The sequence below is a fragment of the Petromyzon marinus genome, chromosome 32 (genome assembly GCF_048934315.1).
Source record: "Petromyzon marinus isolate PM22_M1 ecotype Great Lakes invasive population chromosome 32, UKy_Petmar_22M1.pri1.0, whole genome shotgun sequence".
Classification (NCBI taxonomy): Eukaryota; Metazoa; Chordata; class Hyperoartia; order Petromyzontiformes; family Petromyzontidae; genus Petromyzon; species Petromyzon marinus.
The window spans coordinates 1154112-1172070 of record NC_133698.1 but is presented as its reverse complement, the minus strand read 5'-3'; the positions used below and the strand labels follow the sequence as shown (position 1 = coordinate 1172070).

Below are 17959 nucleotides of genomic sequence, written 5' to 3'. Positions count from 1 at the left end.
CATGGCTCTCAACATTTGGTCTGGGATGGGCTTCCACGGTGCTCACATCGAACCCATTCCCAGGCGCTCGTTTCGATTTGTCTGGATTTTAAACCCGTCCAAGTTTCTCGTAAAGGTAAACTTCCAAAATTTGAAACGCTATTCCCCGTAATCAAACGTCTGTTGCCGTTTCATGAAAAATCATTTAAAAATATATTACCCAGAAGAGCAACGCCGAATCCGAAAACCCCGTGTCAGGAGAGTTCTGCTCCGTTGGGATGTTTGGCCAACAGCAATGCCACTATATTTGTGTTTAAGCTCTCGGAGCAAACTGGAGAACACGGAGGAAACGGAGGAAACCCACGCAGAATAGGGGGAGGACGTGCAAATTCCACACAGAAAAAGGTGCCCGAGTTAGGAATCGAACCCGTGGACTTCTTGTTGTGTGCCACCACTGCGCCGCCCGAATGCCCACGTGTCCACCGAGTCGCAATGGACGAGTGAGGCCAGGGCCAAACCCGAGCGATCAGTTGCGCAACAAGGCCACTCAACGGCGCATTCAGAGCTGAGGTCAACCGCGACGGAGAGCGCAAAGGCAACGCGACTCGTCGCGACAGACCGCCGGGCGGTTCGACGGCTTGAGGAGTCCCAATCGGCCTCGACCGCCTCGCAAGCGCTTGCGGGCAGCATCGTCCACGCGCGGCAAGCGAATCCGTTGCGAGTCAACCGATCCGCTCGGATGGGGACAAAAAGCGGTCGCGCGACGTCGGGAGCGATTTCAGTTGCTCGCGACCGACAACCGTTGCCGGATCCCGAATTAAAGTTGGGAGCCAGGGAGGGGGGGAGGTGTCGCTGTGCCGGGGAGTTAAAGGGGACGTCGGCGGAGCTAAAATAAAACCGAAAAACAGGATGCGGAGGAGCGGAAAGGTCATGGCGAGAGACGCAGCGAAACAAAAGGCGGAGCGGCGACGCCCTTTCCTGCGGAAGCGCTGCCGGGCCACCCCGCGCTGACCCTCGGCACCCGAGGGAGCGCGGCCCGCCGAGGGCGGCGCTCCCTCTACGTTGTTCGTCGCGGTCGTTGAGACGTTGGGCGCCGCGTTACGGATCGCAACCTTCACAGAAGCACCGCCGGGTGTTTACTTCATGCCGATGCGCGCCGCGCCTCTCGACCACACTGCTTTGCTTATGTTTGTTGAGCTTCTATCGCACCGTACGTAGCCAACCGTGCTAATCGGAGGTGCGGGAGAAGGACAACTAAACAGAAAAATCGGTTCTAGAGAAATTAGTTTTCAATCTACATTTCAAAGTGCATCGCTCCCAGTGGCTTCCTAATATCGGAAGAGCATTCCAGACGGCCACAGAAGCGCTTCTCGTCACCGGTGCACCGTTGTCATCCGGCCGGCGTCCACATCTTGTTCATGAATGAGCGCCGCGGTGGCTAGGAGATGTTATATATCCCGCCTGGTATGCAGGAGGTCGTGGGTTCGAACTCGACGACGCATGCATATCTGGAGTTTTCATGTCTCTCTCCACGTGGTCACGTGGAATTTTTTCAGGGTCCTCCGATTTTTCCCTTCACATTTAGAAACATACGTTTATATTATTTGGCTGCTCTAAATATCTACATGTGGGCAGGTCATAAAAGACAAAGTTGAGTTTAGTTTTTAGAATGGAAAATGAAACTCAAGCCACAGGAGTGCGATTGTGGCCACACAACCCAAGCAACGGATCACATCGGAAGCCACTGCAGTCGAGGAGGAACAGCGAAACCACACAAACTCTAACTCAGGGGTCGGCAAGCTGCGGTTCGGGAGCCGCATGCGGTGGCTCTTCAAGCGCTGCCTCGTGACGTAATCTATCAGGGCCCCACCGTCTCGTCTTCACCACACAGTGCATTGCGGCTCTTGAAATATCGAGGGGCTTTTTTTTTACTTTGGTTGCCGCGAGCCCCCGGGGTCTTACTCCTGAAGCCCCTCGTGGCTGGCACACCGCGACTTTTGGCAATCGGCTCCTGAACGTATCGCTGCAGACATCGTGCAGCAGCAATGAGAGAACAGAAAATCCACCTCATTTTTTTGAGACGCAAATCCCACGATGGCTGTGCCCGGAGCGCCTCGCTCCACTGAATTATATTCCGTGCCTCGTCACTGAGATTCATAGACTAACAAACACTCACACGAACACCCCAGATTCACACTTACATGACCCAACAACAACCGCCATTCGCCACTAAGTGGCGGTGATGTCAACACGACGCTTGTGCCAGGCTATGTGCACTTTAAGGCGACGTGAAGTGTCGAAGGTTCGCTGGCATGGGGTTACGGGACAGAGCCATATGTCAAGGGATGACTGACTAACTGGCTCATGTACAGTAAATGTTTACGCGATCTAACCCAAAAACCTGTATTATTATATGATTTACGACTGTGAGCCTATGGGTCTCTATGACAATCATAGTGTATGTGAGTACTGTATATGGCCAGTCATCTCATGACACATGGGCCTGTCCCGTGACCCCATGCCATATTTACGCGATCTAACCCAACAAAAAACTGTACTATGGATGACATTGGTCGCGAAAGCCTACGTGTTAAACGTGATTCATATACTCTAATTACGCACAGAGTCATCGCCTCACATGCATCTACAATACCCACATACACGTATGTAGAGATCCACAGACTTACGGAGATTAACGTACATCGTATCCGAAGCCAAACGTCCAGGTGTTGCATGGGGGTCGGCATCTCGGATTTCCTCCCTCCGCGAGCTTCCAATCCACGCCCCCCCCCCCCCTTCTCCGAGTCTCGGCCACCCTCTGCGCATCGATTCTCACCGCCATCTCCCCTCTCCCCCTCGGCCCAACTCCTCCCGGTGCCGTCTACTCGACGGTGGCCGCTCATCCCCTCTGCCGTGCGTCCTCTCTTGCAAGTCGACTGTCCCCCATGGGTTCTGGCCCCGGCGTTGAGGTTCATTCACTCCCATTCTCAGTGGGAGCTCCCCGGGTGCGCGGGCCTCTGCCCTGTGGTCGCTCGGCACGGAGTCTCAAGCGACGCCGTCCCCCGAGGGAGGATGCGTCACAAGTGGCGCGGCGCTCGAGGACGTGTGGCCGCGAGTTTGAGACGGACGGACGGAGCGAGACTCGGTTGGGAGCGGCCCTCGCTCCGCACGTGCTCGGGCTAGGGCGTGAATCACGCTTAGCAGAGACAGCCAGGGGCAAGGCCGCTCGCGCTCTCTGTGTGTGAATGTTTATTTTAGCGAATGTCTCCCGCAGTGATTTGCCCCACTTTGAGTCCGCCAGTGGTCACGGAACATGTTCCGGAACATTGACAGCCTAAGCGTTGGCTGTCATGGATTACAGACAGCCTGAGCAGGGAGGCCCTCATACAGCAGTGGACTGATCATGGCTCACGATGATGATGGTGGCGACGAGGAGGAGGCTATTGGCGGAATATTTATCCATGTGTCTCTGTGTTGTCAACACAAGTTCTACCCACAGCGCGAACTCGAGTACGACCCTAACCACAACCCTAACAAACAATGACAGAGACCCCCCGTGTAGCCTTCACAGGCTCTTGGGGCAAGTGCTGTTAGAGATCACCTACGATGGCCGGTGCAGCACAAGAGAAGGCCGGGGTGGCCAACACCACGCCCGGCCGCCTTTGTCTCTCCAGTGGTGATGTTTACACCGCCACACCAGGTGCTTATTTGAGTCGACCTCGGGGGAGGCCCATGACCAGTTCAGATCATCGTCACTGGTGTCGGCCGGGAGCGGGAATCTAACTCGGGTCGCCGGGTTCGTAGCACAGCACGCTGACCGCTACACGGACACTCCCCACACACACACTCACTTCCAGCACCAGGCTGACTCATTACATCTCGCGGAGGATCGCTCAGCTCAACAAAATAGTTCGTGGTTCAATTTCAAGTGCCAGTTCGCGTATAAAATCAACGTAAAAAAATATATTTCATGGACGCTGTTTCGTATGTGCGGGTGTTCTTAAGTCGGGTGTTCGTAAGTGCGGATGTCGTAAGTCATGTGTTTGTAAGTCGAGGAATATGTGCACATTACCGAACCCTGCTGTGTTATCACCACAAGTTCTAGCCACAACTCTCACCCCAGCCACAGCGACAAACACATTCCCCTCGGCCAGACACTCGACAACTTTCAGCGATTCCCGAAATCACGTGAGCACAGAGAAATTGGTGCTCATCACCTGTTTACATCCCAGAGCCAGTGGAAGTCTTTCCACATTGCTATGCCGGGGGCGAGTAACTTCCCGTGGGAATCCAACGTTGTTGACTTCCTCGCAAAGTGGTACTTCGTTTATTTGTTTACCCATCTCCCGAGAGCTGAGGGGCTGAGTCACTGGCCACACCTGCAACACTCTCGCAATCATCAGAATCGTTTTGTGTACTGGAGGAATCCTATGAGCTATACAGCTCTTTTTTCACAGATGTCCATAATGCCGAGCCCTGTCCTCAACATCGACACCACCCTCGCAACGGATACGCCGCTATCCGCGTCTTCATTCTTCGCTCCATATTTTTGAACCGGAGCGCTGCTCCATTGGCTCAGGAAGTCGGGATTATCGGCGTAAGGCACTACCACTACATTAACAAAGGTACACCTATCCATAATACTCCGATGTTATTGTACCCTGTTTTTTTTCTTTAGCCCTGTGAGCAGGCTAATAATACATTTGTATTTGGCAAAAGGCTCACGCGACGTGGATGCGGCGTGGCCAAAATAATTCCCGGAACAGCTCAGGGACCGGTCTGAAATGAAGCGCTGGGAATACAACGCGACCATTATCCTCAAGCCGAGCAAAATAACCACAGCACCACCGCCACCACCCTGCCCCTAAACCCGAACCCCGACTCGGAACGCCTGGCGCAAATTGCTTTCTGGAACGATAAGGCGCCCTTCATGTTGAGGCTATGAGCCCCCCCCCGCCACCGCCCCCCGGGGTGGCAAAGCGGCGGTCTTCCTGCCATTAGGGGGGGGGGGGGAGGTGCGTCTCAGAGGAGGGGCTGGCCGTGTCGTGGTTGCGGGGGGATGGATGCGGCGGCCAAGTTGGGCAACTCGCGGGGGTTGGTGGTGGTGTGGAAGGGTGGTGCAGCGTGGGTGGGGGGGGGGTCTCGGTGTACGTCTCTCTGTGCATCAGCGGGGAGGGAGAGGCAGGGAGAGGCAGGGAGAGGGCAGGGAGAGCGTGCCCCGTGTTTATAAAACATCGCAAGAGTACAGTGTTTACGTTGGCGAGTTTGTTTTGGATTTCGCCGTTGATTCATTGTGGCGGCTCATGGCGCAGCCCGCGCCCCCGGGGGAGGGCGGGGGGGGACCGTGGGAGGGGGGGGGGACCGTGCCCCAGGGGAGGGGGGGGGACCGTGCCCCAGGGGAGGGGGGGGCCGTGCCCCCGTGGGTTGCCGAGAGGAGAGATCCTCGCGCCCCGCTCCGCCAGCAGCGCAGCGAGCGCCTCTAGCGGCTGACGGCCTGGCCACGGGTTAAAGTCTCGTGCTGAGGCCGCTCCCCCGCCCGTCAACCTCGCAAACCTCACAGCGGGAGCGGCGCCGCACGCGCTCCGGCCGGGTCGCTCGGCCTCCCCCCCCCCCCGGTCGTTCTATCGAGGCTCGCGGTGGGGGCGAGCCCCCCACCAACCCACCCACCAAAGCCGTCCCCGTGGCGCGCTCCAGGGGATGGCGATTCCCGATGTTGTAACTCGTGCCGGAGCCGGCGAGTTGGGTGTTCACAAGCGCGCTAACCACTGCGGCCACCGCTCCGCCGCCCACGTTGTTTATTTAGAAGGCGAATCGCGTCTCCGTTTGGAGGAATCCCCCAAACGGAGACGAATTGCTCCGAGCCCCCCCTCCCGCCCGCTTTGGTTTGTGTCAGGACGCCGACTGCGACCCGTGACCTCCCTCTTCCAAAACCAGAACGTTCACTGACGCGGCGAGGGGTGTCCGTGCGTCCCTCTCCTCCTGCTCCGGCCGCTGACGCGCACGACGACACAAATAACCGCCTTTGTCTCTCCACAGAGACGCACAAAGTGGGGGTTCCAGTTGTGTTGTCGTTTTACGAAGCCCATCGGTGGCACGACCGCCTTCCCTGTGCCAGCGTCTCGTACCAAGCGACGCTGTGGTGCCGGTGTCGGCATTCAGTGTCTCATCAGCAGCGCCAGCCTCTGCTTTGGACGCCACTGCCTTGTTGACTGCTCACGCGCGACAACACGAAACTCTTTTATTTTACCAGCTAAGGCCCACTGAGCGACCTGGCCACACAGTTTAGCCCAACGAAGTGGCTTGTTTACAGAGTGAGTAGGAGTGTTGTTTACAGAGTGAGTAGGAGTGTTGTTTACAGAGTAGGAGTGTTGTTTACAGAGTAGAAGTATTGTTTACAGAGCAGTGAGTAGGAGTGTTGTTGACAGAGTGAGTGAGTAGGAGTGTTGTTTACAGAGCAGTGAGTAGGAGTGTTGTTTACAGAGCAGTGAGTAGGAGTGTTGTTTACAGAGTGAGTAGGAGTGTTGTTTACAGAGTGAGTGATTAGGAGTGTTGTTTACAGAGTGAGTAGGAGTGTTGTTTACAGAGGAGTAGGAGTGTTGTTTACAGAGTGAGTAGGAGTGTTGTTTACAGAGTGAGTAGGAGTGTTGTTTACAGAGCAGTGAGTAGGAGTGTTGTTTACAGAGCAGTGAGTAGGAGTGTTGTTTACAGAGTGAGTAGGAGTGTTGTTTACAGAGTGAGTGAGTAGGAGTGTTGTTTACATAGTGAGTAGGAGTGTTGTTTACAGAGGAGTAGGAGTGTTGTTTACAGAGTGAGTAGGAGTGTTGTTTACAGAGTGATTATGAGTGTTGTTTACAGAGTGAGTAGGAGTGTTGTTTACAGAGTGAGTAGGAGTGTTGTTTACGGAGTGAGTATGAGTGTTGTTTACAGAGTGAGTAGGAGTGTTGTTTACGGAGTGAGTAGGAATTCTGTTGACAGAGTGAGTAGGAGTGTTGTTTACAGAGCAGTGAGTAAGAGTGTTGTTTACAGAGCAGTGAGTAGGAGTGTTGTTTACAGAGTGAGTAGGAGTGTTGTTTACAGAGCAGTGAGTAGGAGTGTTGTTTACAGAGTGAGTAGGAGTGTTGTTTACAGAGCAGTGAGTAGGAGTGCTGTTTACAGAGTGAGTAGGAGTGTTGTTTACAGAGTGAGTAGGAGTGTTGTTTACAGAGTGAGTGAGTAGGAGTGTTGTTTACAGAGTGAGTGAGTAGGAGTGTTGTTTACATAGTGAGTAGGAGTGTTGTTTACAGAGTGAGTAGGATTGTTTACAGAGTAAGTAGGAGTGTTGTTTACAGAGTGAGTAGGAGTGTTTACAGAGCAGTGAGTAGGAGTGTTGTTTACAGAGTAGGAGTGTTGTTTACAGAGTGAGTAGGAGTGTTGTTTACAGAGTGAGTAGGAGTGTTGTTTACAGAGCAGTGAGTAGGAGTGTTGTTTACAGAGTAGGAGTGTTGTTTACAGAGTGAGTAGGAGTGTTGTTTACAGAGTGAGTAGGAGTGTTGTTTACAGAGTGAGTAGGAGTGTTGTTTACAGAGTGAGTAGAAGTGTTGTTTACAGAGTGAGTGAGTAGGAGTGTTGTTTATAGAGTGAGTAGGAGTGTTGTTTACAGAGTGAGTGAGTAGGAGTGTTGTTTACAGAGTGAGTAGAAGTGTTGTTTACAGGGTGAGTAGGAGTGTTGTTTACAGAGTGAGTAGGAGTGTTGTTTACAGTGAGTAGGAGTGTTGTTTACAGAGTGAGTAGGAGTGTTGTTTACAGAGTAGGAGTGTTGTTTACAGAGTGAGTAGGAGTGTTGTTTACAGAGTGAGTAGGAGTGTTGTTTACAGACTGAGTGAGTAGGAGTGTTGTTTACATAGTGAGTGAGTAGGAGTGTTGTTTACAGAGTGAGTAGGAGTGTTGTTTACAGAGTGAGTAGGAGTGTTGTTTACAGAGTGAGTAGGAGTGTTGTTTACAGTTTGAGTAGGAGTGTTGTTTACAGAGCAGTGAGTAGGAGTGTTGTTTACAGAGTGAGTAGGAGTGTTGTTTACAGAGTGAGTAGGAGTGTTGTTTACAGAGTGAGTAGGAGTGTTGTTTACAGTTTGAGTAGGAGTGTTGTTTACAGAGTGAGTGAGTAGGAGTGTTGTTTACAGAGGGGTGAGTAGCCTCACCACTCACCAACCTGCCTCACCACTCACCCGACTCGCCGTGATTCACGCTCCACGTCCTCTGCGGGAGCCGGGGTCGGTCTCACGCAGCCCAATCGCTCCCATCGCTGTCTCGACTTGGTGTCGACGAGACAGGAACCCACCACCACCACCACCACGTGACACCGCGAGGTTCGTGGTGCTCTACGGGACGGAGCTCCAGGGACACTCCTCTCGGGCAGGGATCTTCCTCATCGCAAGGCTCGCGACCCGCCCCCCACACAACGCGTGGCAACACTCCACCATCATCGTGCTGCTGTCAAACCCAACAACGATTTCAAATGCGTGGCGGCCCTCGCACTTCCGGTGTCTTATCGGCGACCGTGCCCCACCGATCGAAAGTGATTCCTTGGCCTCTTCTTCCACGCGGGGCGGACGTCGTTGAAGAGGAGCGAGTCCCCGGACTTGACCCCACCACACGCGACCTCTGCCGTCAATCGACTGGTGGTGTCCCCGTGTTTCTCCACTGCTGCTGCGTGGGCAGATGTGGTGGGCGGTTTGAGGACACTCGCCCCATTGTGTCAGCTGCCGCGCCGGGCGATCATTGGAGCCGACAGCCTCTGGGTTGGAATCCGGCGTGCTCACCACGACACCGGCGTCTGTGGCAGTCCCCACATTCGGTGGCTAGGAGATGTTAACTACCTCGCCTGGTATACAGGAGGACGTGGGTTCGATCCCGGCCCTGACGCCTGCTGCTGTATATGTGAAGTCTGCGTGTCTCTCTCCCCGTGGTTGTGTGGACTTTCCTGCAGGTCCTCCGGTTTTCCCCTCCACATTTCGAATCAACGTCACGCGTTTCGAGTGTAGGGCTGCTGCTATTCATTTCCAGGAGCCACTTCGTTATCATTTGCGGCCAGGTCGCTTCTGAAAAAGAGGTAAGTAGCTCAGTGGGTCATACCTGGTAAAATAAATAAATAAAATCGTCTCATTAGTTTAGTTGCCGTCTCGTGCTTGTTTATCGCAGAACGCCTCAGTTTCAAGATTCTCCTTTCAGCAGGGTCCTGCTGAGCATTGACAGTCGGAGGGGTGGCGATGTTGCTGCTGTGGGATCCCAATTGAGTCATTTACGAGTGATTGATTTCTCAGAATTGCGATGTTTGGCCAATGCCGGTTACATTTTTTACTTCACTATCGGAGGAGGAACCGGAGAACACAGAGGAAACCCACGCAGGACAGAGGGAGAGAATACAAACTCCACACAAAGACACCAGTCAGGAATCCAAGCCGTGCGATTCCAGACGGCAGCTGTCACCATCACCGCGGCCTCTCCCAAACCGCCCTGGCCACTCATGCGGTGGCCAAGGCAGAGATGGCGAGGGTGGCGGTGATGGTGACGATGCTGCATCGACTGTCATCAAACTCATCTCGGGCCACCCTCGGCCCTTTTCCTTCCCCCCCACTTACCGGGTCGGGGAATTAAACCCAGGCCCTTGTTGCTGACACTGCGTCGCCACCCGTTGCCGTCTACGCGAATGGTTGTCATCGCATCGACGTCATCCATGGTCAGCAAGCGACGTGTGGTAACGCGTGGTGACGCGTGGCACAGCACGGAGACGAGTTATGTGACCGTATAAAAGGAGTTTATTGAGCGAGGCCCTCGTCAGCCGCTCGCAACCACGTCCACGCAGTCAGCCTTGCACGCGGGCGCCCAACGGCGCGGCTATCGGTTGCGTTAGAGATCGCCGTCACCACGAGAAGGCTCCATGTTCGTTGTGAATTAAAAACCTGTCGCGCCAATCTTGCCATTCGTTCGTTCGCGGGCAATCGTGGCGACTCGGTGTGGAGCATGGGTGACGCTGGTGGCACGCCGGGGAGGCCGAATTGGCACGGCCTACACACCCAGCTCCCCAATCCCACTCCCTTGTGGCCGCCACCGCTGCCGTGTCCGGAGCTACTCACGGGCTGGCGACCGTCCCCGTGCAGCTGCTGGGATGGCGGCAAGGCGATTCTAAGGCAGGTGGCCAAACGCTCTCTCAGATGCGTTTTTACAGCTGTGCCGCCACGCGCTGTTCGGAACGATGTCCGATGTTTCGCTTCGGGACGCGGGGCGAAACGCCGGACATCGTGACTAACGACGTGAGGTCAAAACTAAAATTCGAGGGCGACTTCCTACTCAGCTGAGCGTTGAGGCGGTGCGCGTCTCCTGTCGAAAACCCTTCGCCGGCTATGGAAATTCAACATTTCTATGACGGGGGAGAGTCTATCCATAGCACGACCGACCACCGTCGACTTCTGCACGGGACGGTAGCCGTTTTATCGACCCCGGAGGAATTATTGGTTGTGTCGACCACCAATCAGGGTTTGAGCTTGCGACAACCGCATTGTGACCGGCGCAACCTCGACCGCTACGGACCGCCTCCACCGTCGGTGTTGTGGTGAACGCGTGGAACACACGCACGCTGTAGCAGGGCGCCGCAGTTCACACGGCAGTCACGCCCCAAGACCACGAGTCACGACACCGCGAGTCGCGACACCGCGAGTCGCGACACCGTGGAGTCGCGACACCGCGAGTCGCGACACCGCGAGTCGCGACACCGCGGACCGTCGCCCGGAGCCACGCCCAGGCACTGCAGCGGTCACAGAGTCGGAGTGAGCTCTCTCTTTGCGGTAAAAGCTGATGGCAGCACTGGCCTGCAATTGGGGTATCTGCGAGTACGGTGGCAGATGTTGCTATTGCTCTGCTCGACCGAGCACAGTAATTTGCTCCGGTAATTTTTCCAAAGTTGCCAAAATCTGACCGTGACGCCACCGGCACACAACGAACGATCTTTAACGTCCGCTGTGCACCAGAGGGCATGTACGTTTTGGTTCACCACCGACGGTGTTAACCGGGGCGGCCGGCGGCGGGGTTGAACCTCAAACCGCTGATCCACGTCGCCACCCCAAGGGCATCAGAAGAGGGCAGCAACAGCGCCCAGCGTGACCGGCGCATGGACAGCGGAATGCAAGGCCTCCCCGAGCCTCGAGGCTTTTTCAGAAGGGTCCAGCATTGGTGTCCGGTATTGGGATCCAGCATTGGGAGGAGTACCCAGAGTCAACTCCCCCGTGCATACCGCAGGGGCTTACACTTAAACGTGTACACAGACGGGTTCGTGAACCCACTGGGATATACTGACATCTACTGGCCACCGTGCAGCCCGGTGGAGTGGGGAACCTCGCGCGTGACGCACACGGTGCCGCACGTCACACCGTTCCGCACGTACGTCACACTGCAGAGTGTCACACCGTGCTGCACGTACGTCACACCCTGCCGCATGTCACACCATGCCGCGTGTACGTCAGACAGTGCTACACGTACGTCACACCTTGCCGCGTGTACGTCACACCGTGCTGCACGTACGTCACACCGTGCCGCATGTCACACCCTGCCGCGTGTCACACCGTGCTACACGTACGTCACACCGTGCTACACGTACGTCACACCGTGCTACACGTACGTCACACCGTGCCGCATGTAACACCATACTACACGTATGTCACACCGTGCTACACATACGTCACACCCTGCCGCATGTCACACCATGCCGCGTGTCACACCGTGCTACACGTACGTCACACCGTGCCTCGTGTCACACCGTACCACCGCCCTCCGCACCGCGCATTTGCCGCACAGCTCAGAAAGCGTGAAAGCGACACTGGTCAGGAAAACCTCCGTTTGTCAGATTACTTTTTTCTACCAACGCCTACAAGGCATCTCGCTCACGTTTCAAATCACATGTGATTCCAGACAAATGCAATTTGTGCAAATCGTTGGGCAGCTGTTTGAAACCATTAGGATATTTCGATTAGAGTCCGGCTACCATTCGTCATCGGCTGTTTCAAACCATTAGGATGTTTGGACGGACAGCGCCCTCGCGCACTCCGTTCCCGGGACACGTTGCCGGTGCCATGCAAGCGCTCCGCCCGTCGCCTCGCTCCTTAGCTCCACATGTAGAAGTAGACTTTTTGCCAGGCCGGGAGGTATTCGATCAGGGGTCCTGCAGATCGAACGGCATGGGCACAGGATTGTCATCGCTGAGGAACGCCTGTCGTAGCGGTGCGCAACAGTGTGGCCGGCAACCACCAGCTTCAAATGAGACTCACGGCCACGTGACAAGCGCACAGACCCCACGGTGCACGTGCGTGTGTACGTTGAGTGTATGTACGTGTGTACGTTGAGTGTATGTACGTGTGTACGTTGAGTGTATGTACGTGTGCACATTAAACTTCTTTCACGCTGCACGTGGCAAACCGTGCCAATCGGAGGTGCGGGGGAAGAACAACAAATGAGGAGCGTGCACTCCACAATAACCCACAATGCACTCCTTCAGGAAAAGCCGATGGTTTCTTACTTTCGCGCAAATATTTATGTGCTCCTGACAGACGTCTGCGTCTCGTTTGCTTTTTGTTTAGTTTGTCATCCTTCCCACCCACCTCCGATTAGCGAAGTTGGCTACGTATGGTGTGAAAGAAGTTCAACATACCTACAAAACAAAGACAATAATCCCCTGAACAGCCTTAACAGACTGTTGGGACAAGTGCTGTTAGCGAGCACCTATGAAGGCCGGCATGGCACACGAGGGGGTGGGTGGCCAGCACCATGCCTGGCCGCCTTTGTCTCCACAGTGGCGATGTTTACACACCGCACCAGGTCCTCATTTAAGGCTGAGTCGACCTAGGGGAGGCCCAGGACCGGTTCAGATAATCGTCACTGGTGTTGGCCGTGAGCGGGAATCGAACCCGGGTCGCCAGGTTTATAGTGCAGCGCGCTAACCGCTACACTACCGTTCCCCACTTACACACACATACACACACAAACATACACAACAACCGCCATTCGCCACTAAGTGGCGGTGATGTCACCACGACGCTTGTGCAAGGCCATGTGCACCTTGAGGCCACGTGAAGTGTCGAATGCCCGCTGGCAGGAGGTCATGGGGCAAACCCAGGTGCCACGGGTCGACTGACTGAGATGACTGGCTGATGCACCACCTGTGCCCCCTACTGTGCCAACTTGCTGTGCTTTAGCCACCCGGCGCTCCGCTCGTTGTTGTGAGCATCGCTCCTCCGCCCTCTGTTGTTGTTGGAGGGCGACTGCCTCCAACTGCCGAGTAGCGTCCTTCACGAGCCTCCTCCACAGAGGCCGATCATGACACCGCTGGTACCAGTCATCGGCAAGTCCACTCAGCTCCACATCCTGCTGTACCACATCACTCCATCTATTCTCTAGCCCGTGCCGCGCCTGTTTTGCCCCCTCGATCCGGCCGGACAAAAGCTGTTTCGGCATGCGGTGGCTGGGCATGCGGGCTACATGACCCAGCCAACGCAGCCTTGCCTGCCGGAGGAGCTCACCGATGGGACTTTGTCCAGATCTTTCGAGGATTTTTGAGCTCCTCACACAATCCAGCCTGGTTAAACCCAGGATTTATTGTAGGCAGGCCAACCTAAATGTTTATAACCGGCGAAGATGTTCCATTAGGGGGGTCCACGTTTTGCAAGTGTAGAGATGGGAAGGAATGACTGTGGCCGAGAAGACCCGAAGCTTTGTGCGGAGCGACAGACCAGGTAGCTTCCACACAGCGTTATGCAACTGATGAAAAGATAATGCCGCTCGACTGATTCGGAGTGAGACCTCTGCTGTTAAACCGGAGCTGGTCATGAGCACACTGCCCAGGTATGGGAAACTCTCCACTCTCTCCACAACTGCCCCATCACCGATTGGGAGTTGTGGGGGTGGAGTGTCCAAAGGTACAAAATACTCAGGCAGGTGCGTCGTTTTGGTGGGGCTGATGGTAAGACCCCACCTCTTAGTGGCACACTCCAGTTTCAGCAGCAGCGCCTCCAACTCCTCCTCTGAGTTAGCCGCAATTACCAGATCATCGGCATACATAACGTGGTTGACCAATAGGGAGCCATCCTTTGACCGCGCCTGGGCATCGATCAGTCTCCCATTGTATCTGTACCAGATGGAAATTCCTCCGGTGAAGCCATCGAAGGCTTCACGAACTACGTGGTCGAAATAGATGTTAAATAATGTTGGAGCCAGAGGACATCCCTGTCGCACCCCAAAGTGTACAGAAAATAGCTCTGACTCCCAGCCACGTATTTTTACCCGGGTCTGCTCACCATCATGAAAGTCATGAAACATACGCACACACACATACACACATACATACATACACACATACATACACACACACATACACACATACATACACACATACACACACACATACACACAAACACATATACACACATACATACATACACACATACACACACATACAACAACAACCGCCATTCGCCACTAAGTGGCGGTGACGTCACCACGACGCTTGTGCCAGGCTATGTGCACCCTGAGGCCACGTGAAGTGTCGAACGCCCGCTGGCAGGAGGTCACGGGGCAGACCCAGGTGCCACGGGTCGACTGACTGAGATTACTGGCTGATGCACCACCTGTGCCCCCTACTGTGCCAACCTGCTGTGCTTTAGCCACCCGGCGCTCCGCTCGTTGTTCTGAGCGTCGCTCCTCCGCCCTCCGTTGTTGTTGGAGGGCGACTACCTCTAACTGCCCAGTAGCATCCTTCACGAGCCTCCTCCACAGAGGCCGATCTTGACACCGCTGGTACCAGTCATCGGCAAGTCCACTCAGCTCCACGTCCTCCTGTACCACATCACTCCATCACTTCTCTAGCCCGTGCCGCGCCCGCTTAGCCCCCTCAATCCGGCCGAACAAAAGCTGTTTTGGCATGCGGTGGCTGAGCATGCGGGCTACATGACCCAGCCATCGCAGCCTTGCTTGCCGGAGGAGCTCACCGATCAGACCCTGCCCAGATCTTTCAAGGATTTGTGAGCTCCTCACACAATCCAGTCTGGTTAAACCCAGAATGGATCGTAGGCAGGCCAGCCTAAATGTTTCTAACCGGCGAAGATGTTCCATTAGGGGGGTCCACGTTTCGCAAGCGTAGAGAAGGGAGGGAATGACCGTGGCCGAGAAGACCTGAAGCTTAGTGCGGAGCGACAGACCAGGTAGCTTCCACACAGCGTTACGCAACCGATGAAAAGATATTGCCACTCGACTGATTCGGAGTGAGACCTCTGCTGTTAAACTGGAGCCAGTCATAAGCACACTGCCCAGGTATGGGAAACTCTCCACTCTCTCCACAACTGCCCCATCACCGATTGGGAGTTGTGGGGGTGGAGTGTCCGATGGTACAAAATACCCAGGCAGGTGCTTAGTTTTGGTGGGGCTGATGGTAAGGCCCCACCTCTTAGTGGCACGCTCCAGTCTCAGCAGCAGCGTCTCCAACTCCTCCTCTGACTGAGCAGCTATTACCAAATCATGAGCATACATAACGTGGTTGAGCAATAGGGAGCCATCCCTTGACTGCACCCGGGCATCGATTAGCCTCCCATTATATCTGTACCATATGGAGATTCCCCCGGTACAGCTATTGAAGGCTTCACGAACTACGTGGTCAAAATAGATGTTAAATAATGTGGGAGCCAGAGGACATCCCTGTCGCACCCCAAGGTGTACAGGGAATGGCTCTGACTCCCAGCCACGTAGTTTTACCCGGGCCCGCTCACCATCATGAAGGTCCTTAATGATCGTGAGCAGAGGGTCAGGTACTCCAAAAGCACGAAGAACGACCCAGAGCCCAGGCCTACTGATGGTATCATAGGCCTTGACCAGGTAAATAAAGCAGAGATGTAGGTCTTGTTGGAATTCCCTACACCTCTGTTGTAGCAGACGGACAGAAAATATGGCATCTGTGCAGGACCGCCCTTTCCTGAAACCGCATTGGGGCTCCGCAAGCCTCTCCTCAGCGTGCCTGGCAAGGCGATGCTGAATAATCCTTGCCAGGACCTGGCAAGGATTATACATACATACACACACACATACATACACACATACACACACATACACACATACACACATACATACACACATACATACATACACACACACATACACACACATACATACATACACACACATACATACACACATACATACATACATACACACATACACACATACATACACACACACATACATACAAAACAGAACAAGCTGCATACACGGTACTGGCAGAGGGAGCGGCGTGCACTTACGAGCGACCCAGCCAAATCCCGGGATGTAATCGGCCAGGATCCTGAGCAGCAGCATGATCCTCGCCCTGGGGAGACAAAATACAGGTGGTGAAAACTCTCAGCGTGGAGTGGTGGCACATCGATCCATTCCGATTTGTCACCTCCCCATACCCAGGCATGTATTCCATCATACGATTTCCTAGCCAGTCCAACACACTACCTCAGCTGGGGTGCTGTAACCTGGGTATTGAGCCCACGGCGGGCCGCGGGACAGCCGCTCCGCAGTAGCGAGTCAAGCCGGAAGCGGCACGGTGCGGCAGCTGTGGGCTGCATCCGCAACACGAGCCAAACCTGCAGCCACGGCTAATATCAGTGGTGAGTGATATCTGAACTTGTACTGGGTCACACTCCCTCCCTCCCGTCGCCCTCCCCCTCGTCCTCCTCCCCCCCACCGCTGTCCCCCCCGTCTCCCCCCCGTCACCCTCCCCCCCGCCCCCCTCCCCCCCCATCGCCCTCCCCCCCCGTCCCCCTACCCCCCCCCATCCGCCTACCCCCCCGTCACCCTCCGCCCCCCCCCCCCATCGCCGTCCCCCCATCCCCCTCCCCCCCCCGGTCGCTCTCCCCCCCCCGTCGCCCTCCCCTCCCCGTCGCCCTCCTCCCCTCCCGTCCCCCTCCCGTCCCGCTCCGTGCCCCTTCAGGACCGACACGGCACGTGGTCCACGAGCGGTCGTCCGTGAGCGGACCCTGGGAGGGCTGCTCGTTGGTCGCGTCGTTGTGCGCGCGTCTCACTGCGAGTAGCGGTCGTAGAAGGGCGAACGCAGGAGGTAGTAGAGCAACGCGAGGGTGCGACGTCGCAGCTCTCCACGCTCACTCGTGTTCAACTCCTTGGGGTCGCCCATCAGGCTCAGGCTGTGCAGGGGAGGCGGCGAGGAAGTGGAGCAGGGGAGGAGTAGGAAGGGGTTCACAGCGATTGTGAGTGGAGCTGGGATCATGCGATTACTCGACCGAACGATCACTCAAACGATTATCGATTAGATTCCTTTCAGCCCGTGTGCGCCACACAGCGGCCCGCTCCGCTCGCCAATCAATTTCACGACCGTCTCGACGGAATTCGGCACTTGGTCGCCGTCCTCAATCCGGTTCCGGCCGGTGGCCTCACCGAGCTTGCAGACGCAGCCCTCGTGAACGATGACAACGCCGAGGCTCAAGAGTCTATTGTCAAGAGGGGAATGCGTTGGGATGCCTGGCCCACTTCCTTTTGTTTTCTCTCCGTGGGAGGAGAGTGAAGTGCCAGGAGGGCCCCCCCCCTACACCGCCCCATAGACCGGTCGAACCCTCGTGCTGCGCTGCCATCTTGTGGCCTCTGCTGAGTCTGCATGGGCTGAGCTTAGAGTTCGAATCCAGGTTTCAGGCGCCAGCGATGAAACAGAGTTCTCAAGCGTAGCGAGTTGATGGTCTCAGTCCGGTCACCAATGAGTGCACACAAAACAACCATCACATTAAATTTAGTTCTGCACTTAGCCCGTCTCCCGTTCTGATCAATGTACGTGTGTACGTCATCGGGACGGAACCGGATGGAACCGGTACCGATGCTCCAACAAGACCATGCGGGAGGGCGTGTGGTATAGTCTGGCGCCAGCTATCATAGAGTGTGGTCGTGTCGCCACGGTTCTCTGCGGTGAGTAACAATGTCT

General features: G+C 55.4%; 1 protein-coding gene across 2 annotated transcripts in view; it reads right to left on the bottom strand.

Moving 5' to 3' along the window:
• Positions 1-9747: 9747 nt before the first annotated feature.
• PEX16 (peroxisomal biogenesis factor 16) overlaps positions 9748-17959 on the bottom strand; it is a 29014-nt gene continuing 20802 nt past the window's right edge. For both annotated transcript variants that reach the window (XM_076071207.1, XM_032964360.2), the window contains exons 9-11: positions 17055-17174; positions 16287-16351; positions 9748-12166 (exon numbers count right to left, since the gene is read on the bottom strand). In XM_076071207.1, the coding sequence (XP_075927322.1) occupies positions 12108-12166; positions 16287-16351; positions 17055-17174 (244 nt within the window). In that variant the 3' untranslated portion in view covers positions 9748-12107. The remainder of the gene's footprint in view (positions 12167-16286; positions 16352-17054; positions 17175-17959) is intronic.